This window comes from Clinocottus analis, unplaced genomic scaffold (assembly GCF_023055335.1).
Source record: "Clinocottus analis isolate CAN_PGR_092001 unplaced genomic scaffold, fCliAna1.0.p SCAF_19, whole genome shotgun sequence".
Classification (NCBI taxonomy): Eukaryota; Metazoa; Chordata; class Actinopteri; order Perciformes; family Cottidae; genus Clinocottus; species Clinocottus analis.
Genome location: NW_027175920.1, coordinates 12,620,045 through 12,644,852, shown reverse-complemented (window position 1 = coordinate 12,644,852; position 24,808 = coordinate 12,620,045). Strand labels below are relative to the sequence as shown.

Genomic DNA, 24,808 nt, shown 5'->3' with positions numbered 1-24,808 from the left:
CCTTTTTCTTGCAACCCCTCGCCCTGGATATTCCAATCACGGCGTCTCAATGCGATCCAGGAGGGAATCCTTTACAATTGGGGCGATGGCGGTTCCCCAAAACAGATACGTCAATGAAGTTTCCACTCAAAGCGCCTATCCGGACAATTTTTTTAACATAGAGGTATCCATATCAAACAAACACGATGCAACGTGTTAATTGGCGAGCTTTAGAGGCCACTGCAATCAGCTGCGAGGTATTTCCTGTAGACCGACACGAAAGCAGTGTTAATCCTTTCATCTATCGACTGGAAAGAAAGTGCATTTCCCCTTAATGTCCCTGAATATAAAGTGATAGAGGCCTATTTGAATGGTTTACCGGCAGTTGGAAATGAGAATTAAAATCATAGGTTGGCGGACGTCTGTGAGGTAATTGTTAAGAGTGAATCTTCATCTTTTACCGTCTTGTATTCCACCCTGAATGTGCTGCAAAGCCAACATCCTTTCAGGGACTTTTATTTACGTGACAGGAGTCAAAAAGAGCTAGAAAACACTCCCTACAAAACCTTTCTGAGTGGTTAGGAACGAATGGCGTAGTCAAAGTGTTCTCATTTGCATTAAATTGATTGTTTTTCGGTCTGTGTGTAAGTATATGCATATATTCCTTATGTTGTTTGCATCTGAAGCTTATGAGCAGCAGGAGAAAGTGAGGTGGAAGAGCGGGATGAAGCGAGAGAGAAAAAAAACTGAATACGGAGGTTAAGGGTCTCTATCATCTTCCTCTGCCGGCTGGATGGTTTCATTTGACGTGATGGAGTTCTTGTCTCTGGCAGGTTGAAGGCGAAGATCACAGGACAAAGTGGAGGGGAGGGAAATAAGTGATGAGAGAGAGAGAGAGAGAGAGAGAGAGAGAGAGAGAGAGAGAGAGAGAGAGAGAGAGAGAGAGAGACTTGATCAGAAGTAGGAAGAGGACAAGAACAGAAAAGAGAAGGCAGGAAATGATGGGAGGCTAATGTGACGGTGGAAGGAAATGTAAAAAAAAGAACATTAACACTCAAAAGAACGAGAAATTAGGCAGGCTGAAAGAAAAAAAACAAAAAAACAAAGGAGAAACAGAGGATAACAAACAGGGGAGGAGATGGAAAATGAGGGATGGGAAGAAAAAGAGCAAAAAGAAGAAAAGAAACAGTGATGAGAAAAGGAGGCATGAGATGAGAAGTGAATATAAGTGGAAGAGAGGAGGAAAGAAGAGACAGAGGGAGGAGAAGAGGAGGAAAAAGGAGAGAAAGAAAATTACCTATGAGATTAGATGTAAGGCAAGGAGAAGAGATATGGTAATATGACTAAACAACCATATATTTATTAAATGAGTTGACTTCTGGTTTAAAAATAAGACGTGTGTTTTCTTGCTGTCTGTTACAAACATCACAGATGTAAAAGAAAAACTTACAGTGCATGTGCCAAAATTAAAAGACCTGTCAATCAACTTAAGAATGAGAATCTTGTGATTTTTGTATTTATATGTATTAACACAATACATAAAAGCCAGCAGGTGTAAAGCAACAGACTACTCTTTCACTCCACGGGAGACAACTAAAAAAAACCCTGCAGGTTCGGACGTGTAACAGCAGGCCCAAAAGTTTAGATTTAATTCATTTCTAGGCGAAGATACGGGCAGCAAACGTGTACAGGACACCATCAACCAGTCAAGTGGAATATGAACTACATATCCCGGGATGCATTGGGCGGGGTTAGAGGTTATTAGGACTTGTGTGGATCTCACCCCACCACCCCCACTGCAACCGCTTCACTTCTTCCTCTGAATACTAAGACCCTTGCTCTCAAAATTGAGCAATATTCGTTATCTTTTCACGCGCGCGCGCACACATGAGGGCTGTGTGTCCGCCGGCGTGCACTCGGCGTGTATGAGCAGCGACGTCACTGCGCCCGCAGACGAGCTTTCAGTGCCGCTGGACTGCTGCGGAGGACTCAACAACGTGGATTACTCAAAGGTAACACTCGCTTCAGCTGTGGACGACGGAGCAGGGCCTGCATGTCTCACTTTCACGCGGCTCCGCGCGCGGCTTTCACCGACCGAGCAGTCGGCTCCATTGCGGAGCTCGCGACAGCCGGAAAACAGGCGGCGGCGCGGTTGCCTCCCTCCCCCCCACCTTCTCCCTTCCCTTTTCAAAATAAAAGCATATGTTGTTGTTTTGCAAACTCACGGTAAACAAGCTGTTATTCCACGCAGACTATACAAGTTAACGTCCTTGCGATGACATTATAAAATGTGTTCTTGCAGCACGAATTATGTGTTTGAACTCGTATTCATGTTTTTATTTCAAGTACCATTGTTTTGGTGAGGTAACCTGCATCGAGACAAGGTACCTCCTGTACTTCCTATCCTTCAAACCATCACCGTCTTGTGCATCTGCTTCTTATTTATTCTCATCAGTTAAAAGTCTGAGGATGTCCTGTTGACATTGACAAACCAGGTCACGATGACATGAAATGTTCTCCAGGTCAGAGCACCCATTACACTCAACAGGTTAAGCCTAACCTCTTGTCCATTACCATTAGGACAAGATAAGACAAACTAATCTGACATCATTATCACAGAGCTGACGTTTAACCGTCAGTTCTTGCGAAATGTACGGACACATTTACAATACTTATCTTTCACAAGCAGTTTTCTCAATCTTCACTTTGACACTCACAAACACTAAACTTCATTTAGATTCTGAGTGTTTTCACAGAGCACTTTGCTCGGATATATTTCAAAGCTTGATTTATAGACCCATTTATTGTTAATTATGGCTGTTTAATATATTTTCACATTCATTGATTGATACAAACTGATATCCTAAATTCCCTTTGATTCTGACATGTTGACAACATGAACCTGGCTTTATCTTATGTTCCGATTTTTGTTCCGTAAATGTTTCCAAATTGAGACACATTTGATAAGATATTGCGTCATTTAAATATTTAAAAACTTGCAAATACAAATATTTGAGTATTTAAAACTTACAAATACAATACAGATACAAATTATTGTGTCATTGCCATTGTAACATTATCAGCTTGGGAGCTTTCAAGGTGATATCTATTAGATATGGAAATGTTGACTGTATTCACCTGTCGTGAGTGCAGCTGTTGCAGAGATCCAACATAATATCATAGTATCACTTATCCGTGGGGCTGTCCTCCTTTTTTTTCTTTCTGTGTCCTGAAAGTAAAAAACGAACCCTCAGGAATACCTTCATGGCGAATTCTCTCAAAGACAAGTCCCACATCTTATTTTAAAACATTTTCCTAGAAGGAGGTGAGGGTCAGTCTAGGTGTAAAAATTACATGAACTAATTGTGGCTGTATTGCCCTATTGACACCAATGCTGGGATAATAATTGCATAAAACGCGTACTTTGTTGCTTTCCATCTTCTGCGTCAGAAGGCATAAGCTGGAAAGCCACACAGAGCACTCCAGTGTGAGAGGGAACATCAGCCCATGCCGCTCCGCTTATCCGTCAAAGGAATACATTCATTACGCCAATGTGCCATGCTGCACTTTTTAAAAAGTCCTGAGTTGCCCGTCATCCGTAATCTGCTTTCTTTCCTTTCTTTCCAAATGTTGTCTTAGAGCAAACTTTACCGACCGTGTAGACTTATAATAATAAAAAGCCTCTTACAGGTCAAGACTCTCTTTACTTCAACGTCTCACAAAAGTGCATCTGCAAGCTTCATAGAAAATAACATGGGAAGAAGTAGCCAGAAGTGGTTTGAGTGCAGTTTGAATCTTACAGCCCCACTTCAAATCCACCTGTTTTTATGCTTCGCATTGTCAATTTGTGCACACAAACTATTATTTGTAAGTATTTCAGAAAAGGTTTTTACGCTTGCGAAGGTATAAAAGTTGCTGTATTAATAAATGCAAAATTGAAATAGACTTTACCACTGAAGCTACTGCTCCTCTGAAGAGATGATGAACAGCGTCTGAGGACTCTGAAATGAAACAACCATAAATGTCACGGTTTTAATCACGTCCGCAACATGTTTTTCCGCCATTTGAGGTTTTGCCGTTGCTCTTTTAACGACGTCGTTCTTCCGCAGTTGTTTAATGGCATCCGACTGGAGAATTAGCCATTTCTGTGCAGAGACCCTTGACAATATCCAACTTTTATAACTCTTGATGAAATGAAGTTTTGTGTGTTTCACATGGCTGTGTCTTTCAGATGGATTTGACATTCATGGAAGGGCTCCTAAAATTCACCAACTTTCACGACTCCAGCTTTTGTGTCGCCGTGGTCGCCATCATTTTCAACCCTTTCTTCTGGAATGTGGTAAGAGATACTTGAAGATATTGCAGCTACTAAATAGTTCTGTACATCCTCTCGCATCCTTAATCTAGTGTCGTGAAGACTTTGTCTGGTTTAGCATACTGGAACAAATCAACATATATATAATTTATAATATTATTCTTTTAGCAATTGTTTTGTTCACTTTTTTTCCAATAAACCGTGATGTAAAGGTGTGCGCTTTGAAGCAGAAATCTGCAAAAGCTTGTCTATGTAAGGGTAGTAACCACCAAAGTCTGCATCCTAAACACTGACTTTCCAGATCCGTGTGCTACTAGTGAGTGGGAGGTTACCTCAGCAATATTTAGCATCCAGATACATACATGTTGAGCCTTGGTGGAGAAACCCAGTGGTACGTAACACCAGCGGGAGATTACGAGCATACCAGTCACGAGATGCGCACATCACGTTATCTGTGGTCGTGTGAGCAACGTCAGACACCATGACCTCGACTCCGAGGCTTGAGTTTGTTGAGTTTTAAACATAGACGCTACAAACCCAGCTCAACAAATCAGCTCAACACGTTTTACAGCTTGCAGCCCAACGATACAGCCGCTCGTAAACCATTTTGATGCTGCAAAGATGCTGAAGGCTTGCCAGCTTGTCTGGGTGGCTGGGGGCGAACAACAACTCTGTTGCCAACATGCACATGCAAATGATGGATGATGTTGGCTGTATAAAGGCCTTTTTTTGTCAGAGGACAGTGTTTAATCAGGGGAACAGAGTGAGGGATAGTTATTCATGTAACAAAGGCCGGAATCAAACCTGTGACGTAGCTGGGACTATCGAGCATTTCCAACGCTGTACATTTTGTACCTCCAGACAAAAAAAACTCCAAATAACTTGTTTAACGCAGTGGGACAAACAAACTGGGGACGTTCGTGTGACAAGTTATGGCTTTGAAAACTGTTTATCGGTCCTCTGATAGGCTGCCATCGGTCGGGGCCGACGGTTTATAGATTATAGTTCATATCTAATAGACTGTATATCACATTATATTGTTATCAGGCAATAAATGATGTCTGTGTTGTGGTCGTTGGTCGCTTCAAGACTCGGCCCTGAGGGACGCCCAACATGTCAAGTGCTTTGCCGATTTCAGTCAGACAATTCAAGTCGCGTCTTCCTCAGCGATGGCTGTTCTTTAGTCATCCCACGACTTCAGTTGTGCTTTGTGCTTTCAACTTAAAGTGGTCTTATTAGTCGTGTCTTGATAATGTGGCACTTTTCCTTTCACGCTTGGGCAAAGTGCACCGCTTATATAATGCAGTTGCTCGTGGTTTGAAAAAAAAAATGTTTCAGCACCAAGGAGACAAAGAAAGAAATACTGAATAAAACAACAAAATGCAATTTAATAATTCCACTTCTTTCCACATTCAAACCAATTGCTCGGCTATATGATAATTAGATAAAATTGGTGTAATTCACCTTTTGCTTTTGAAGTAGTTTTTTCTGCTTCCACAGGTGCAGGTGATTCATATCAGAATTGTCATCTCAGTCGTTAACGGCTCGCAAACTGAACATTGACTCATCATAACTGCGCAGCCCTCGTGCTCACCATACATTAGCTCTCACTTTACAAAAGAGAAGCAAATTATTTGCATCGGGGTGAATGTCACTGAGGTGCTCTTGGCACCTTGCGACATGATCCTGAATCAGCCTTTTTGTTGGTGCATTACTCTGAAAAATGACCTGTAAGTGGCTGTAATGGAGGTTATTCAGGCAAACAGCATTCAGACTGTTGGAACTGATGGCGGCCTGATACAAAAGATCTTTTCATCTGATGTGTTGGAGCTATTGCCAGAGACGGGGTTTCATTTGGTTTGATCGGACCTCCATCGCTCAAAGGGCAAAGAAAGAAAACATACTATTGATCACGTTTCGGTCGCACGTGTCAACTGCTGATGGGATCTTGAGCAGGAATACTTTTTCATTAGGGAGCGAACTCGTACCGTCGTCCCCCGCTCACCCGGTCCGAGGAACATCTTCATTCGTTGTGAAGCACACCTCTCACCGTCCTTTGTTGCAGGCCTCCAGCCCGCCTCGTCTCATGGCACACCGTGTGCGGCATGTGGCTGCTACAGTGCTCCTCACGGTGCTGAAGGAGCAGCATTTCTGTGCCACAAAAAACATCACATTTTTTCATGGTTTCTTTGTGGTCCTTCTTTCGACTTTAAACTGGCATGAGCTGATTCTAGTTATCTTCTATTTTAAACATCCATCCATCCATCCATCCATTATCTTAACCGCTTATCCTCATTAGGGTCGCGGGGCGCTGGAGCCGATCCCAGCTGTCATCTTTTCTCGCTTCGGGACCATAAAAAGCTGTGAGATCATCAGAGACTGGAAAAGTGGAGATTCCCTGTGTTACGCTTTCATTGAGTTTGATAGGCAAGAAGATTGATTTTAAACATACTACATTTTATTCTAATATTTGAACTTGCAGTGTTTTATGTTGTCTTAGACCAGAGGCACCTTGTCGCCCACACGGACCACGTGAGTCGCCCCGAGACGTGTTCTTAAAATCGGAAAAAATTGAGCTTTGTCAAAAAAAAGATCCTCGTATTTCATTTGTAGCTGCTGGTAAGAAATAGTGTTTTTTGTGATCCAAACTCATTAGATCATGGTTTCTTCTTACTGCAGCAAAACAAGTCTCATGGAATTCATCCATCTATATATATATATATATATATATATATATATATATATATATATATATATATATATATATATATATATATATATATATATCTCTATCTCTTCTCTGTATCGCAAGCAGCAGAGTTCCGCCCCCGACACGGGCGCACACCGACACACACACACACACACACACACACACACACACACACACACACACACACACACACACACACACACACAGTCACGGACACAGTGGACAGAGAGAGAGAAATATGTTGCGTGCTTTCCACAATGGGATTTGCTGCTTTGAGCTAACGGCTATCAGTTTTAAAGCCTATCAGTTCATGTACATGTACATGTACGTGAAGAGCAACAGGCTGCGGCCTGGAGCTCCATGAACGGACGTTTCTGCCTTCGCATATCGAGAGTCTCTGGGCGCGAGAGGAAATGCTGATCCGTTAATAGGTTGCACTGCGCATGCGCGACTCGCCGATTCTTGGCATTATGCCAAAAGCCGATCTTTATGAGATCTCCGTGAGGTTTTTTCTGCTGTTGCGTCTCTTTAGAAAACAGACCCCAGCTCATGAAGCATGAATTGAGAGTCTGTATCAAATCCACAACCCTGTTTTAAAAAGATTTGCAGAGGAAATGTAATGAAAGCAGCTCACTGAGCCACTAATACTGATGCAACCTGATGCTCACACATCTGCACTTATTCTGTTTTGTTTTGCACAAAAATAGCTTATTGTTTTCCACAATAAGCTATTTAGTAGTAAATAAATATTACTTATGTTTGCACAGATATAACTTTATTTTAATGTTTCCAACAAAGTGATGAAAACATTTTTTTCCTACATTGTTGTGGAAATTGTTGATAATTATTGTGAGGAATAATTAACATTGATATGTGAGCAGACACTTCACATATATTAATATTAAAAGATGATCTGTGCAACTTTGTTGTTCAGGAAGTTGGTATCAAACAAGTAGCCCTTCAGATTATTTTGTAGCTCTCGGTTTCAAAAAGGTTGGTGACCCCGTCTGAGACCCTCATTTTTTGCGTGACTGGCATCAAATACATGACAAATAAGGATCTTGAATTCTCATATTTTTGTCATTCGGGGCTACATATTAAAGCTAAAAGCACAACAACAACAGGTTGTCCCCTTTTTAACCCTTAGATACGCAACATGGGTCTAAATAGACCCGACAGAGTTTTGATTGTAAATATCTTTGCAATAAATTTATTTCACCATTCAGAATTCCAGGAATTCCTCAATTAACTTGTTTTCGATCATCACAAATTCTTGGTTTTATTTTTCCTTTTGTACTTTTTTAATAACAAAATATTTTTGTATCTCTATCCTTCTAAAGCACATGGGTCTAAAATGACCCGTATTGACCTATTTTTGACCCCTGTGTGTAAACCTGATGTAAAAATACAAAAAGAAGATGAAGAAAACTATTTATGATAATCAAAAACAATATATTTTAAGGAATCCTCTAATATTACAAGATTAAATAAATATATTTTTAAATACATAGCAAGAAACACAGCCATGCATGAAATAACATAGGAAATGAATACGGGTCTTTTTGGACCCATGTGTGTAAACTTGATGTAAAAATACAAAAAAACATTTTATTTCATAAATTAAGAAAAGGAAAAATTTAAAATAATGATTTGTGGTAATGAAAAACAGGATATTTAATGAAAAATGTGATCATTAAATGAATTGATTTCTAAAAATATAGCAGAGAAACACTCAGACATGCATGAAATAACATGGCAGGTCAATACGGGTCATTTTAGACCCGTATTGTGCTTTAGAAGGGGTTTTCATAGCTTGTGTATCAAAGGGTTTTACGCTGCAATAAGCTTTATTCATAGTTATTGTTTTGATAACATGTCTATTCCTATTGTCAATCCAATTAAATACTTTTCTTCTACCAGCTACACTTTAAAGTGACTTTTCTCAATACGTATTAGTTACTTTTCCAAATCCACATGAACCACTCGTCCCCTCAATCCAAATAACTGATGGATTAATCAAAAAAAGAAATGTATTTTTTTTGCTACTGAGTTGTGTCTCATGACGACCGAGCTTTGATTCATAACTTTACATCTGCACACATGCAAACGTCTCTTTGCTCTCAAACGTCTCCATCATCTGGCGCTAATCTTGTCAGTCGTGTTTTACACCTCCACTCTTTCTCCCTTCTCTGGTCCAGACAGACTTTGAGCAAGGAGGAAGTTTGTGTGTGTGTGTGTGTGTGTGTGTCCTTAACAGTAGCAGTGTGAGGTGCACGCTGTCCCGTTAGTCGCGTATCCGAAACAGGCGATGGTTGAAATGACCGCGGACATTGTGACCACAAGCTGAACGAAACAAACCCAGCATTTGGACTCAGTGGTGAACTTTTGGTACAAACATGCGCTTACGAGAGGAAGCGTTTATTGTTCTTTGTGCTCCAGGATGGTTTTAGCACCCTCATCAGAAAAAAACCACAACATCACCTGTGCCGACTCGTGAGAATTGAACAACTTGCTTAATTTTTCATTTATACTGTCTTGATTTACGGTGCAAAAGTGCATCCTCATGTACCCTTTTCACTTCTTTTGCCCCAAAATTTGCATATGCACCATGTGAAATAATCACTGTTATTCTCCCCCATTTATTATTTAGCTTTTTTTGTGTGTGGTTACTCCATGGACATCGGTTTCCTGGTAGTGCTCAGTTTTGCATTCTAAAAGATTTACATAAAATCTACAGACAGATTTGTTTAATTTGAGGCCATAAAAAAACACACACACCGAGCTCAGTGCCTGAATACTTTCGGCTCTGTGTGATAACAGAAAAGAACTCGGCTGCTCAGTAACAACGCTGGTATACGCTGCGTCTGCTCCGAACACAGTGTTCCTACTGCACAACACGGACACTGCAAGGTCCCTTCCTTGAAATGGTTGTCTGTGTGTGTGTGTGTGTGTGTGTGTGTCTGTGGGGGGGTGGGCCCGACGACTTGACCTTCTATCTTGTCACTGAAAACGCTCACACACAGAGGGACATGAGTTCCCTCTGGTTTAACCCGTTGAAAACTGTGGAACCAATTTTGTCTGCTGACCTCCTTTTCCTTGTTTTTGAGTGTTTTTCTTCTGTGTTTGAGTCGTCGTAGGAACCCCGAATTAATTCCAACACTTGTGTTTATTGCATGTATTTGTTTAGCAAAGTCTTGGGAAAAAAATGTATATCTGCAAAAAAAAAAAGGGAATCACTTTTAAAAGATATTTTGATCGTAACTATGAACGTTGAGCATGATATGAGCCAGATTCCCCAAAAATGCCTCCTCGAGCAGTCAATAAGACACCTTTTTGGAAAGATTAGGACCTAAAGAATTGGAGTCTGCAACAACAAATGAAGCCTTGGCCTGTTACGAAGGAGTTTCAGGACTTAAAATTGGAGCGGGAGGATTTTCCCGCACGGTTTCCAAAAGGTTCAACAACGCTAAAAGTAACAAAATGCTGTGACTTAACCAAACATGTGATTTTGGCAATGATCTGGCGATACGTATCACAATACAGCAGATACGATTCCATATATTATATATTGATACAAGGACACCGCAACAGCCGTAAAATTGTATCAGAAGAAGTAACATCAGCCAGGAAAGCTGAGGCGCACCCCGCAACCTCGCCTCAGCCGTGTTGTGTGTGTCCTGACCGACACACCTGACCAGCACAAACCCGTAAAAACAGCACCACATCAACACAACGCCACCGCAGATGAAAAAACACAAAAAGCAGGAAACCTATCAGATGTTGTTCATTGAAGACAAAGTCCGCCCCCTCTCCGTGAAAAGACGTTCAGCGACGTGGTCGTAAAGTTGATCAGAGTTCAGTAGAGTGTTGCCGACCAATCACAGCGCATGTTTACTGCGACGAATCACCACGTACATAATGCTAGCAGATATTAGCGCTGCTAGCTGGCCGTTAGCATGTAGCTTAATGCCGAATTAAACACTGATGCATTTCAAAAGTTCAACCTATTTATATCTGTTGTTAAAGGGATAAACTGTAATCTTGTGTTCCTCAAGGTGAGTTATCCAAAGAGTTTTATTTTTTGTCAGTGCTCTATATTTAGGTATCACACAAGAAACAACACCTTAAGTGATACATTTCTGGTTCCTTCGTTCCTTTCTTCCCTCTGCTGACTTTTAATGTGTCTCTGTACATGTGGACACAATGTCCCTTTCCAGGGACTCCGTTTTTTTAGCTTTACTTTTGGACTTGCCGTTAAGAGTCTGTTCAGCATGACAACCTTGTGATGACTTTTTCAGGGCTCAAATCTTTTTCTTTTTTTTTTCAAACTGATAATTACAAAACGAGTTATCGTCTGGTTACACAAGCCGCTGTCTGTGTTTTGTTTGTTATCGCTTATTTCTGTCTAAAAGGTCATAATTACTTTGAAAACGTCTTCAAACGACTGCATCAATTCAAGTTTTTGTCCAACAAAACCTGATTTTATAAGGTTTGATTTGAGCACATTGTTTGAGCTTGAACGCATCATAATGCAAGTCAATGCAACCTCCGGTGATGTCAGCTGTTATCTGTTGTGAGCGGGACTCAGAGGACAAACAAACCGGTCAGTGCGTGTTAATTTAAATTAGATGTTCCAGATACTTTTTAATTTGTTTCACCATGGCTTCTTTTTTAGCTTGCGGCTGGATAAATTCTAACACTTTTGAACTTCTACACTAACAGTGTGTGTGTGTGTGTGTGTGTGTGTGTGTGTGTGTGTGTGTGTGTGTGTGCGTGCGTGTGCGTGTGTGTGTGTGTGTGTGTGTGTGCGTGTACACGTTGCTGTCTGTGCCGCTATGACGTGGCTCATGTGTGTCATAAAAAAAAAGGAAATATCACGATCCCGCAACAACAAAAAACGGCCAGTTTTGATTGGCGGTCGATCCATTCGAGCGTCTCTCACCGTTAGACTCTTGAATAATTCCTAAATCGTTGTTTGCCGCGTGACAGCCGCAACCCAAAGTACTTTAAACTCATGAAAAGTGTTCCACGTTTATAAAAAGTGAACCATTCTCTAAAAGCAGGAAAGGACAGAATATCTCTGCTGCTTCGGCACCTGAAGGTACACCCCCGGGGCCTCGTGACGCTCGTGCTGCAGCAGAAACCAATGGTTTCTGTTCTACAGGTGGTTTAGCGCCAGCGAAATGCAAGGAATAAAATGCACACTTAAACAAGAGTGTTAACAAATAAAGCAGCTTTTAATTTAAATGATCCTTATTATCCAAAAGTAATTCTGAAAAAGGCAAATGCACTGAATGCATATATTTTGGATTTTGCTGACAAAAGAGAAAGTTTGATTCAAGCAGTTAATATGGTAACTCTAGCGTTCAATAGAGGGCATTTCCACTGTGGTTTGGAATGAAGCTCCACTCCGAGTGAGTTTCCTCTGCACCCTGGACAGCAGCAGGTTGCCCCTCTCGACCTCGGCAGATATCAAACCATTCCAAAGTCAAATCTGCTCGGGACAGATGTCACGCTGACACGGCGCTGCTGGGAGGAGATTGGTCAGTCTGTTCTTCTGGGTTTCATATCACCGCTCTGACTTCTCAGCCGAATCATGTGGACGTGACGTCAGGCCGAAAGATAACAGGATGTGGGAACCGACTGCGCAGCTCGGAAGAAAGCCGCGCCAGACAGTTTTCTGCTGACCTTCCGAATGGCGCTCCCGTCCAGCATCAACAGCTTGAACACGTCGTCAGAAACACTCCGAAGGTCAGCCACTTTTTCATTTTGAAGGAAACACGGCACCCGTTTCGCATCCACGTCGTGCCAAGTCGCAGTCGTCGATGACGCTCACCGTTGACCCCGCCCCCTCACTCAAAACAATGCGAGCGTGCGCATGCTGTATGAATGCGTGCGTGCACTCAGCGGGGAGGTCTACTTCAGAGTCTGTTGACATTTTTACTGAAATTGATCGCACTGACCGAGTCAGTGGGGTAATTGTCTTCTTTTGCATTGACCATCATTGTCACGTGTCTTGACAAACCTGACTGTGAATGTGCCAGTGAATGAATTTTAATAGATAAACAAGGTTTAATAAGTTCTGATTCGTCAGGAATAGGCATGCTTTTAAGTACATTAGCTGTGTGTTCGACTGATATTTTACAATTGTGTTGGCAAATTAAAATCTGCAATAATTAGGTCATTGAGTCACGAGTTGTTAAAAAATCAATTCAAATGAATGTATTTGCCTTTAAGCAGCTCAGACTACAACCGAACTCAAATCAAGCGCAGCACGCCACGAGGAGGCGGCCATCAGACGCTGGCTTGCGTGTACGAAAAAGTGTGCACGCGAGCCGTAAGGCTGCCCACTTCTTAGAGGGTGTTATCTGGGGCGGCCCGAGCAGTCCCGACATGACCTTGGGCAGAGCGATAACGTCTGCGTGAGTCCTCTGTGTTTAGACGAGCAGGAGAAGAGACGTAATGGAGGGAAGCGGGGATGAAAAGTCAAAGGGTCATGTGTTTCATTTAACCAGCAGTGGCTCTTAAAAGTAGACGGGAGGAACGGTGAAATGATTTATAAAACTGTTTTTATTTAAACAGCCAGAGTCAAAGAGAGTGTTAAAGAAAAAAAGGAACAGCGGAGAAAGGGCAACGCGATGTCAACGTGACCTCCAGGGGGGTATCTCGGATTATTTACAAACCCTAAATGCGAGAGACTGAAAGCTAAGTGTGCCGGAGGAGGCAGAGGATGTGCAGGTTGTGAAAGTGTCCAAACTGAGGGGAAAGAAACTGAGGAGACAAAGGAGCAGAAATGAGAATTGCATCTAGACTTAAGAAAGACAAGGGTGAGAAAAATATATATTCAGCTCAATCATGAATACATATTCTGAAAAGTGGGAAGCAGAAATACAAGAAATACAAATGAGTCGTTGGCCTTTAACGTTTACCGAAAAATATTTCCAGCATTTTACCGAAAAGCCGTTATTTCCTGATAAGTGACGCTGACTTCAATGACATTTTATTTGTACTTTTATTGAATAACTTTATTCTAATACAAAGAAAAGTGACACCTATTCTACGATCACGGACGCGACTGTGCAGAAACTCACACAGCAAATAACTAATGAAGGTTTAGGAGTCATATTAGGAGCCATTAGGAGTCATCTTCAGACTCGCAGATGAGATTCACACGCAAAATGAATGGAATTTATGCATAACAAAAGTGTATATTTAATCTTTAATGAAACTCTATTTTACATGCTGCCGCTGTAGTTTCCAGCAATTCCCTCAACAATCAACACTCAGATTATTTTTATGGTCTGACGCACATGGCCGTCTTTGTCTTTGAACACAAACTTGATGGCAGTTATATTTAGGATAATTATTAGCAAGACTGTGCCAGCTGATTACTGTGCATTAGTGTGTCAGAGCTTAAAATCTGTGTGTGTGTGTGTGTGTGTGACTGGGTGTTGACGACACTTTTGTGAAGGGTTTTGTTTTGGGCTTTCGAAGTGACTGCCAGACCTTGAGTCCGATGAGCAGCAAGACCACTGAGACGATATTTGGAGTCTATGAAAACCTCTCCAACATCACACAAGGTTTTGTCCATCTTTCCACTTTTATTGTTTGTTTTTTTCCACCAGAAAAATACTGAAATCTCACACACACACACACACACACACACACACACACACACACACACACACACACACACACACACACACGGTCGCGGTGGACTCCTCAGGTGATTAAAAGGAAGGCGGAGTGTGTGGCCAGAGAAAAGCTCACTGAAATAAACAGGTGGGGAAAGCAATTTGTTGTCCCAGCTGGTGTGATCTCGTCTTATTGTCCTTCCAGTTTTATTTATGACCCCATTGTGGTATTTAACAGCAGCGATGTATTTAATGGATCATTGTGATCAGACATTAAATCCAACAAGTGCATCTAAAAAGAAGAAAAAAGACACAGTCTGCTCTTGTTGGCAGATTAAAGTTGCTGTTTTCATATTAAAATCTGTCTGCATGTTCCAGACAATAACAATATGTTTTTCTCTCAGGGCAAACTCTCCTGTCTGTGTTTAAATCGGATGTTTGTCGCGAATGTGATTGGCCACGATTGTTACCGCTTCTCACACGCCAACCTATTTAACCTACGGTTGCTGTTTGTAACTATTTCATCCATTGACTATTACCCTTTTGCTCGTGTTGGAAACACACACTGAACACAAACAACAGTTAACCCAATAGATTTTATTTGATTAGTTCCCCCCTTTGGCTTCACCTGTAGTCAGATGATCTGGATAAGTGTTGCTTCTTTCTCCTACTTTCCTCAGCAATTGTAAAAAAAACAACAACCCCCCCTCCCCCTCCCTCTCGCTGTGCCCTCACAAGCTGAGGTCGGCCTCAGTTGAACAAATAGACGCCACCCGGCGCATGCATTATCAACCGGCCTTCATGTGGTCACCCGATCTTCCCCCGTTGCATATGGAGTTCGTCATCCAGTCATCAGGTCTGTGCTGCCCAGTGACCTACATCTCCGGCAACGAGATACCCGTCGGCTCATGCTGTCCACGACGGCTGCTGCGGCAGCTGGTCTCAGAGCCGAAGCCGTCCGGCCTCCAATTAAGTTTCAAGCCACGAACCCGCGTGGTCGACCGGCCGCTCGTTTTTATTGTGCCGTTTCCCTCCGTTCTTTTTTTCTGTGCTGCCGGCTTCGTTGTTACTGATAAAAACCGATGGCCATGGGCGGAAATACTCAAATAAAACCCACGTTGTAATAAACCATCCTTGGATAAACCATTTGTTATTTCTGATGTCCTTGTCACTCTAGGTTAGCAATGTTTCCAGTACTGCAGAATAACTGAGAATCTGAGATATTTGTTTTCTCAGTAGTTTGAGAATCAAACCAGAGATAAAATAATTTGAAACGGCTGTGTTTTTGTTTTTTTTAATCGGGCTGATCAATACCAACACAGTGGTCATATGACATTTGTTCTCTTAACGATGACTCATTATGCAAAATTGCTTTTTCAACCAAGGGTCATCATGTCAAACTCGGCTAGCAATGAGCTTCCCAAACGCCCATGACGAGCCATTGAGAATGTGATTCAGAGACGTTGGTGAATTAAAAAGTGAGAATTTAAATGTGGTCTTTAAAACATGTTCTAGTAGAAACCCACGGCACATGTATGAACCTGAAAACGAGCATAACATGGATCCTTTAATGCCGCTTGACCTCAAAGGACCGAGTGATACTGAAGATCACCTAAAGATAGCAGCAGCTTGTCTTTGTCGTTAATCAAATACTTTATCGTTCATATGTATTTGGTTCAGTCTGGTCAGAGACATTCAGATAGATATTCATGTCTTCAGTGAGGAACGATTCATTTTCATATCGTTGATCAAACATTTCATGTTTTAATTCATTGGACTCAATCACACTGATTGCACTGATCTGACCTCAGAAGTACTCTCTCGTTGGAGGCAGATGTTTTCGTGTTGGTCACACCCGTCGGCATGGGGAACTATTGTCAACATTACTTTTCCTCAGATCGGGTCGCAGTCGACGAACTGTTGCTCGTTGAACACTTTCACACTTAAGAACTCAGATTTATTGTTTGACGACAGGAGCTTTGGCAGCTGTTTGTGCTTTGTAATATTCAGCACCGAAGATACACCATTTTTTTTTATAGAGAAGGTTCGTTCAGGCAGACAGAAGCGTTGTGGGGAACATGTTCTTTAAGTTACAAGCGCACAACTAAAAGCAACAAAAACAAATGTGCCCCTCACTGATTGTTTACTGCTTGCCCATCCAGTATATTGTCTCACGCCGTCATGGCCCACCTTACTTACCTTTTGGAGCTGACTTTCCTGTGCCTACGTTTAGGTGACATAGTAGAAACTAAACATGGCACCTGATCATATGTTGGGTACGTTAGATTACGTGCTCTGACATCCAGGTATTCTGTCGATCCCCATAGGTTCAATGAGGTATTATGTTGATCACCATAGGTTCATCCAGGTATTCATGTGATCCATTTACGTTCATCCAGGTGTTCCTATAGCTTCATCCAGGTATTCAGGTGATCCATTTACGTTCATCCAGGTGTTCCTATAGCTTCATCCAGGTATTCATGTGATCCATTTACGTTCATCCAGGTGTTCCTATAGCTTCATCCAGGTATTCAGGTGATCCATTTACGTTCATCCAGGTGTTCCTATAGCTTCATCCAGGTATTCAGGTGATCCATTTACGTTCATCCAGGTGTTCCTATAGCTTCATCCAGGTAGTCCGTAGATCCCCAAAGGTTCATCAAGGTATTCTGTCGATCGCTATGGGCTAATCTAGTTACTCTGTTGATCCATTTAGGTTCATCCAGTTATTCTGTTGATCCACTTCAAAATCTAAAGATCCTGCCAACCACTGTGCTGGCTGCAGGTCCCGATATGGTCTGTATATCCTGAGCTTTTTTTTATGAAGGCAGATGATCAGTGTCAAGAAGCCGACTCAGTGTGACTGAATTGTTTCTGTACCTCAGGGCCAATGGTTGTAGTCATACATACATAACAAACCAGCCACAGTCTGTGTGCGAACCCTTACGGTTGCTATAGGGGGCATCTCCAAACCTGATTTAAATCCATATGTTTTTATTTGCTCCAGTTCATTTTGATTTTCTATCGTACAATTGCTACAAGGAGAAGATTTGGGTCCATAATCTTTACAATTTCCCGTATTCAACTAGCGATTTCACAGCCTGAAGCATTTCAGCTGAATCATTGTTGACGTAATTGGGGTGATATAATAGGTTCGACCTTTTGCCTCTGTCTGGAGGCGAAATGTATGCAGTCGCAACAGAGATCATAATTTCACAAGACTTTAACTCGCATGAAAAGGATGTTTTAAGGGTATAAATAAATTATGGTTATTGCAAGATTACATGCTTATTGTATATTACCAAACCAGTAAAACTCCTCAGGGTGAACTCTTTCTTCCATGAAGCAATGCATCTGACTGATCTCTGACAATGCTGTGGATGAAAAGTTAACCTGATAGTAGCAACAGATGAAAGGTCATGGGGTCAATGACCAAAGGGGTATACTTTTATAATAATGTGCCTGACCAGCAAATTTCCTGGAGAAATTTCCAAAGATGTGTCCTTCCAGAGAGAAACAAGACTTGTACAGTCTAAGACCCTATCAACTATATATTTATAGTACTTATAGTACTTACAGTACTATAGTATACTTTGTAAATGGTTCAACATCAGCATGCTAACCTGCTCACAATGTAAATGCTAATATGCTGCTGGTTAGCAAATATAATGTTTAAAAGTTCAAGCAATCACCCAAATCATAAGGATTCAGCCTCTGGGAACATGAATCCATTGAATAGATGAAAAAAACCAAACATGCCACGCCCATGGTAAAACCTGTACCTGCTCAACTCAGAGGATCACTACCGTCAGTAAGCCTAATTATTTGGGGAACATGACTGTGTGTTACAGATTGTCCTGGTAATCCATCCAATATTTGTTTCAGTCTGGACTAAAGAGGAGGACGAATGTGCTGACAGGCAACATTACCATCCCTAGAGCCCCACCGCCGAAGAGACTAATGTGTCCTGTCCCCTGCATGTGATCCATGTTTAACGAAGTGTAGTCTGTTTATTTGGAAGTGCTCCCAGTATTTGCCATTGACAAAATCTCCATTAACCCAAAAATATTGAAATGTTTAATTAGTGTTTTCTAAATTGGAGAGGATTTATTCAAGGTGTTGCTGATGGAGATGCGATCTGTCTGTTCTTGTTCTCCCCTCTCCTCGTTACTCCATGACAACATCCATCCCCGCATTAATGCTGTTGGCGGTGTGTGTGTGTGTTTGTGTGTGTGTGTGTGTGTGTGTGTGAGATCAAAATGAAGAACTTTGTGCTCTCACAAACAATTTGATGCTTCGTACATTTAGACTTAGTACAGAGCTTAAGTACAAATCCCAGACGCTTGTACTTGAGTAATGTTAAACTTTTCAGAGGGATATATTGTATATGTTCAGTTTTTTAACACTTATTCAACAATATTAATCAGTAGTTATGATATTGTTATGTATTATTAAGTTGTATATAGCCCAATAAGTATATAAAGTGATTAAAATTAGCTTTACCTTCACCAGCTGTTGTCACTAGCAGCGTCCATCACCTCGAGGCACAATATGAAGAGCAATATTATAATAATTCATCTATGCAATGACGTGATCCCACTACAGACAGTCGAGGAAGACCAATGATTAAAACATTTGTTTCGATGGATGTCCTGCCGGGGTAAAACGACTAAAGCCTAATCTCAGCCTTATAATAATCATGATCCAATGATTACCGTCAATATATTAATTAAAATTGGCCATTCTGCATAATGAGTATACTTTTTCTTTTGGTACTGAAGATATCTTGTTGCTCATACAGTATTACATGTTGAATGCAGGACTTGTATTCAGGGAAGTGGGCAATATGTTTGGTTCATTGTGTGGCAGAAAACAAAATATACTTCCATCTGGGGTACTTTTAGCTTCACGTACCTGTTTTTGTCACGTAGAAGTCCCGTCCCTTGAGATGTCTTTCTAATGTCCTGCATTCAAGCCCATTCAAGAGCCTGTATCTCAGACTTATTGGAGCTGATGGGTACACAGTAGGAGCCTGTTACCGCATCCTTGATTAGATTTGTCTTTGAGAGCTGCGAGTTCTGCCGAGCTGGCGCCTCTCCCTGTACTCTCCTCCTCATCCCTGCGTTCTGTTATTCCCAAGGCTCCACTTCTGATTTGATAACAGCATCAGCCGTCCGTCTGCACAACACCTGAGTATTTTTAGTTCAGGTTACTACAGATTGATGGGAGCTCGCGGTCCCGTCGCCGCTTAAGTCTCAAACGCAGTGGCACAAATGACTCGCTAATGTGGTTGGAGGGGGATTGTAATGTTTCCCACATGATCAAAAATGAGCCCTTTTACAGCAGCAGACTCAGATTAATGGAGCCGTGCACCGATCTGTCTCTTTTGTTCTCAAGCTGGGTTTGGGTGCTCGGCCTCTATGCCGAGTATCGATCTGTTTCCAGTGGTTGAGTTGAGCTGTCGGCCTCACTGTGAGGACATGACCGGGACTTTCATGTGTAGGACAACGTCAGTCTGGACTTATTGCTAACATTGCTTTCCTGACTTTGTAAAACAAAAATGTGACAAATGGATACATTAATACACAGCGGCTCAATTTTTATTTATTATGAAGAAAAAACAATTGTACAGCAGCAACTTGGTTAAAGGTCTTCAAAGTTACCGAGAGCTGCAGTTAAATTATAAACGCTTTGAGTGCGGCAACGTTTTGGTCAAAACTAAAACAGATTGAAATTCCAGATTGTAATAAACATAAAATGACCCACTTTGAGCTTTTCCTTGATCACACCGTGACACACAGCATAAGTAAAGGATCCCGTACTTCCACATGTGTCGTCTGACGCGCTTTCAGAAGAGTCTGAGGACCAATGAGATCGCAAAAAAAGAAAATGAAACTTCTGGTCTCGCGTTATGTGCAATTAGCGTTGCAATTTGTGCGTTACAGGGATGTGTCTTTGACCGCCGTCGTGAGGGGAGGTATGAATGTTTGAGTGAGACGTTATAATCGCTTAGTTTTTAAGCAGTTTACGGAATTATTCAAACTTAACGATCCCGAAAAAAATAAATAAAACCACAGGCCTCTTCTGACAAGAGTTACTGTACTTTAGCAAGTTAAATGAATTAAATGGGAGCTCTGGATGAGGAGACAGTTTTAGTTTAGAAAAAACATATTTTGAAGAAAGGAAAAGGGAGCTGTGGCTTTATTAATTACACAAATCTTAAATCACATGGACGCACAACTGAGCCACTTCTTTGTTGGAAAAGGAAAATGTCATTGTCATCAGTCACAGCGAGTCTAATCCATTTTTCTCCTGCTCTCTTATGTAAGAGGTGAGCTCGCGGTAACTCTTTCTAAGCCTCCTTTTTTTTAAATTCTACTTCAACACAGAGTCTTTTATCTTCAGCTGGAGCCTGAACAGCAGTTTGGTTATGTATCTCCTCTTCCTTTTGATATTGCTGAATCATTATGTCACACTGATGGATTTGAAGATTATTGTGATTGTTATCAATCAATAAGAGGAGACAAACAGTTGGCAAACAGTCTCTGTCTCACTTTTACATAAGACAACCTGGCCTTTGTGGCTCTTCAAGAACATTCACATGACTTTTCCTTGGTTAAAACTCATCTCACCTTAGAGAACTTTTCAAGGACTGTCCACATAAACACACATAAGTATGTAGGACGCAGCATACCTTTCAAAACAAGTCCCGAACTTGAATATTTTGGACACGAGGAGGCTGAGAAAAGCAGCCGCTTTCTCAGTAAGTCTCCTCCTCATCAATTGGTGAGGCAGCGAGGTCACTGGCCCGCTGCCAGAGTCCAGCAAGCCTGTTTCAACATTAGCGAGTGTGTGTACACACACACACACACACACACACACACACTCTTCATAAAGTGAACGGGGTTAGCCCCAACTCCAGGATGTTTTCTCTGACGTAATAATTAGCTTAAACTCTTCAGTAAATGCTGAATTATTTAACATCCGCAGCCACCACATAGATATGCATTTGTCTTTGTATCATCTCTGCGCGCACAACTGTGTCACCTGCAGGCTAACTCCCTGCATCCCTGGAGGAGCTCATTCTGTCTCTCTCTGGCTCGCTGTGTCCCTCAAAGCAGACTGTGATGTCATCCACATTTGGACGTGACTTTAGTGTAAGCCAAAGAACAGCTACATGGTTTGGACTTTCATTTCACACGTCTTCCCTCGTCCTGGACACAGAGAGGAAATAAGGATGGAACATGGAGAATGACTTTTGAAGTTCTGTATCACTTCGTACGCTCAGGTTTAAAGCTTCATGGACGAGCTCTTGTTGCTGTTGAGCGCCGGGCTTGGCCTCCTGTCATGGCCGCAGGCTGCTGAGTGACTATTGCTAAGCACGGCAGTGATCACATCTTGAAAAAAGACACGCTCGTCCTCTGTGGAGTATGAGTAGGTGTCGTTCCGCTGTCGCCAAAGCCTTCCTTTTAACACCTTAACACTTCAATTTTCTCGCCGTGCTGTTTGTTTCCTCTCATCTTTATTCACTTTCTGGAGTTTCTTTCCTTCAATGAGCAAAGAAAAGGTGTTGTCATGGCAACATTTGTGTCCTTTTGCAGTCCACCTACACAGTTCGGGTCGGCCACAGTTTTTCGGTCCAACAACGACTCTTTCAGTCAGCAAAGCCACAAACTGCTGGGTTGTAGACGGGTCAAACGCTTTGGTTCGGTTGCATAAACAATCGGAATTGTGTTTTATTTGGTGTGAAGTGCAGCTTGGAGTCAACGTGCGTCAATCATGAGCACGACAACACGGCTGCGTGGTTATCCCTCATGTGGCGGCCGGCTTTGGGATGTACACAAATCCAAACAATATAAGCAGATCATCTGAGCAATGAGCTGCAGTATAGTCTTGAAAATACACTCAGAATACTGAAAGTCAACTTCATTTTGATTTAAGCCACAATATACACCAACAAATACAACTGAAAAACCTCATGAATTCATCGGTACGAGAAGCAATGCTCCAAAGTGTTATGAAGAAGGGCCTTGACCTCCTCGCCTCAATACATGTGGAGGAAAATTGGTTCTGTTAAAACCCACAAGGGACGATCACAGCCTCTTGAAACTTTAAAACCACAAACTAGAGACCAGGGGCATCCAGTGCATGTGTGGCTGTTTCAAGAACAGAAGTAAGAATTAGTTGTTGTTTGTAATTTATGACGAGAGCAACTTGACAAACAACGTTGAGATGCATCTCAAATCCATCTTCAGGTTCCCAGCTTTCATTTGAGAGATGTTTTAACTACAACTCATGCTCTATATGCGCAGAGTATTAAGTATTGCGGCCATTTTGAAATATTTTTGGTTTATAGCCTCACGTCAGCTTTTTACTTCTTGTGATTGCCTTCACGCTTCATCAATCATAAAAGAGGTTTTCATTTGTGGAGATCATCTGGCTGAACAAAGCATGTCAGTGACATAAACTTGTGTTCGCCGCGGAGATTTATTTCCCTCTGTGCAGCTGATCAAAGCTCTACAGCAGCTTAAAATGACGACGACCACGTCAGTGAGCGAATGACCACAAGCGCCATGATGCGATTTCACGGAGGGCCAGAATACATTGTTTTCTACTTTCATGAATAGCAGGAAAGGAACAGAAATAAATGTCTGAATCACATCCTCCTCCGGGATTGTGAGGAAAAACAACAAAAGTTGAAAAGTTCACAACCATTTCAGTCCAAAGGAATAGCTGAAGCACTCAAAGCATCCATCTTGTGGAGGTAAATTACAGTACTCTGTCAGGTTACTCTTCACTCACTGTGAATGTCTCACACGTTTTAATCATGTTGACAACAAAATAATGTCAAAAAACCTTTAACAAAGGGATCGTAACAACATCTTGATTTATGTATAACGTGCATCAAACACAGAGAGATATTTTAAGTGAAGTTGGCAGAGACCAAAACAGCTCAAAGAAGACTGAAGATTGGAGTTACGTTTATCAGATTTTACAGGATTACAGCTTCAAATGAAGGCGAAACATTTACCGACACACACAGCGAGTGTTTACAGCTTATCGGGCCACCATGCATCAGTGGCCAACATGAATGCAGATTTATCTCTGAAATGACAAAAAGACAGCTAACTTGACTTTGCAACACACTGAGCAGTCCATTTCAATCATTGTTCAGGAGACTACCCCCCCAACAAACACACACACACAACTAAATGATGGCATTTTTAAGGATTACGCCATCATCCCGTGACCTCCGCTCTCTGTCTGTCTTGTTTGCCAGGTGGCGAGATGGGAGCATCGTACGCGGACCCTCTCCCGGCTCTTTGGCAGCCCGTACCTGGCCTGTTACTGCCTGGGCTTCGTCATCATTCTGCTCAACGTGTACCGCAGTCACAGGTGAGTCTTCTGCAGGTGAGACGCCTGTCCTTTTCACCGTCCTCGTTTCCATCCAGATCGGCTCACTTTTCATCAATTCCTATCTTATCAAAACCACTTTTCAGCCACCTGCATGTCTAAATACAAATGCAAAGTGGAGGCCGGTGACGTCGGGGCCGGTGACACACAGAGGCGTGCTTATAACATCTTGTTGTGTCACAGACGCATGTTGCTGCCGGCAGACACGCAGGCGGTTCACTCACTGTTGTTGCTTATCTTAGTTTAAAAACTCTAAATAATCTCAATCTCCCCACCCGGCAGTGAACGGCTCCAGACTGCGACTCTGGTTTTATTCCTCGAGAATCACCGTCTGCACTGTGACACTCTCCACTTTGTTGTGTCTAAATGATGGAGGGCGGTTTTTAAAGCCCGTCTGACTCACAACGTGCACTACAGAATGAATCCCTGCCTCATGTTACTTTCCTCTCAATGACAGTTTCTACTTTGGCGTCGACGCTAACCACTGAACTGATGCCTTGCTCGGCTGCTAGCGTGATAATCCGTTTCCCTTCCAGCCCGTTTCTTTCCTTCTCTCCCACTGCTGCTCTGTTCTTCCTTCCTCCCGTCCTAATCTGGGCCTGCCATCGCACCGCGCCCAGTGGAAGTGCACGCTCCCACGACTCCCACTGCGGATCAAAATGATGGCAGAGCACCCTCTGCACAACCACGCATAGGACAGCAAGCCAGTGCCAGAAGATTTCTTTTTTTCATATTTTGTTTTCTCTCTCTGATATG

The 24,808-nt window shown here is 42.1% G+C and overlaps 1 protein-coding gene across 1 annotated transcript in view; it reads left to right on the top strand.

Moving 5' to 3' along the window:
• Positions 1-1,752: 1,752 nt before the first annotated feature.
• Positions 1,753-24,808, top strand: part of pemt (phosphatidylethanolamine N-methyltransferase) — a 43,773-nt gene continuing 20,717 nt past the window's right edge. Inside the window, exons 1-3 of the mRNA XM_068583277.1 lie at positions 1,753-1,991; positions 4,211-4,318; positions 23,919-24,034. Of these exons, the coding sequence (XP_068439378.1) occupies positions 1,905-1,991; positions 4,211-4,318; positions 23,919-24,034 (311 nt within the window). The 5' untranslated portion in view covers positions 1,753-1,904. The remainder of the gene's footprint in view (positions 1,992-4,210; positions 4,319-23,918; positions 24,035-24,808) is intronic.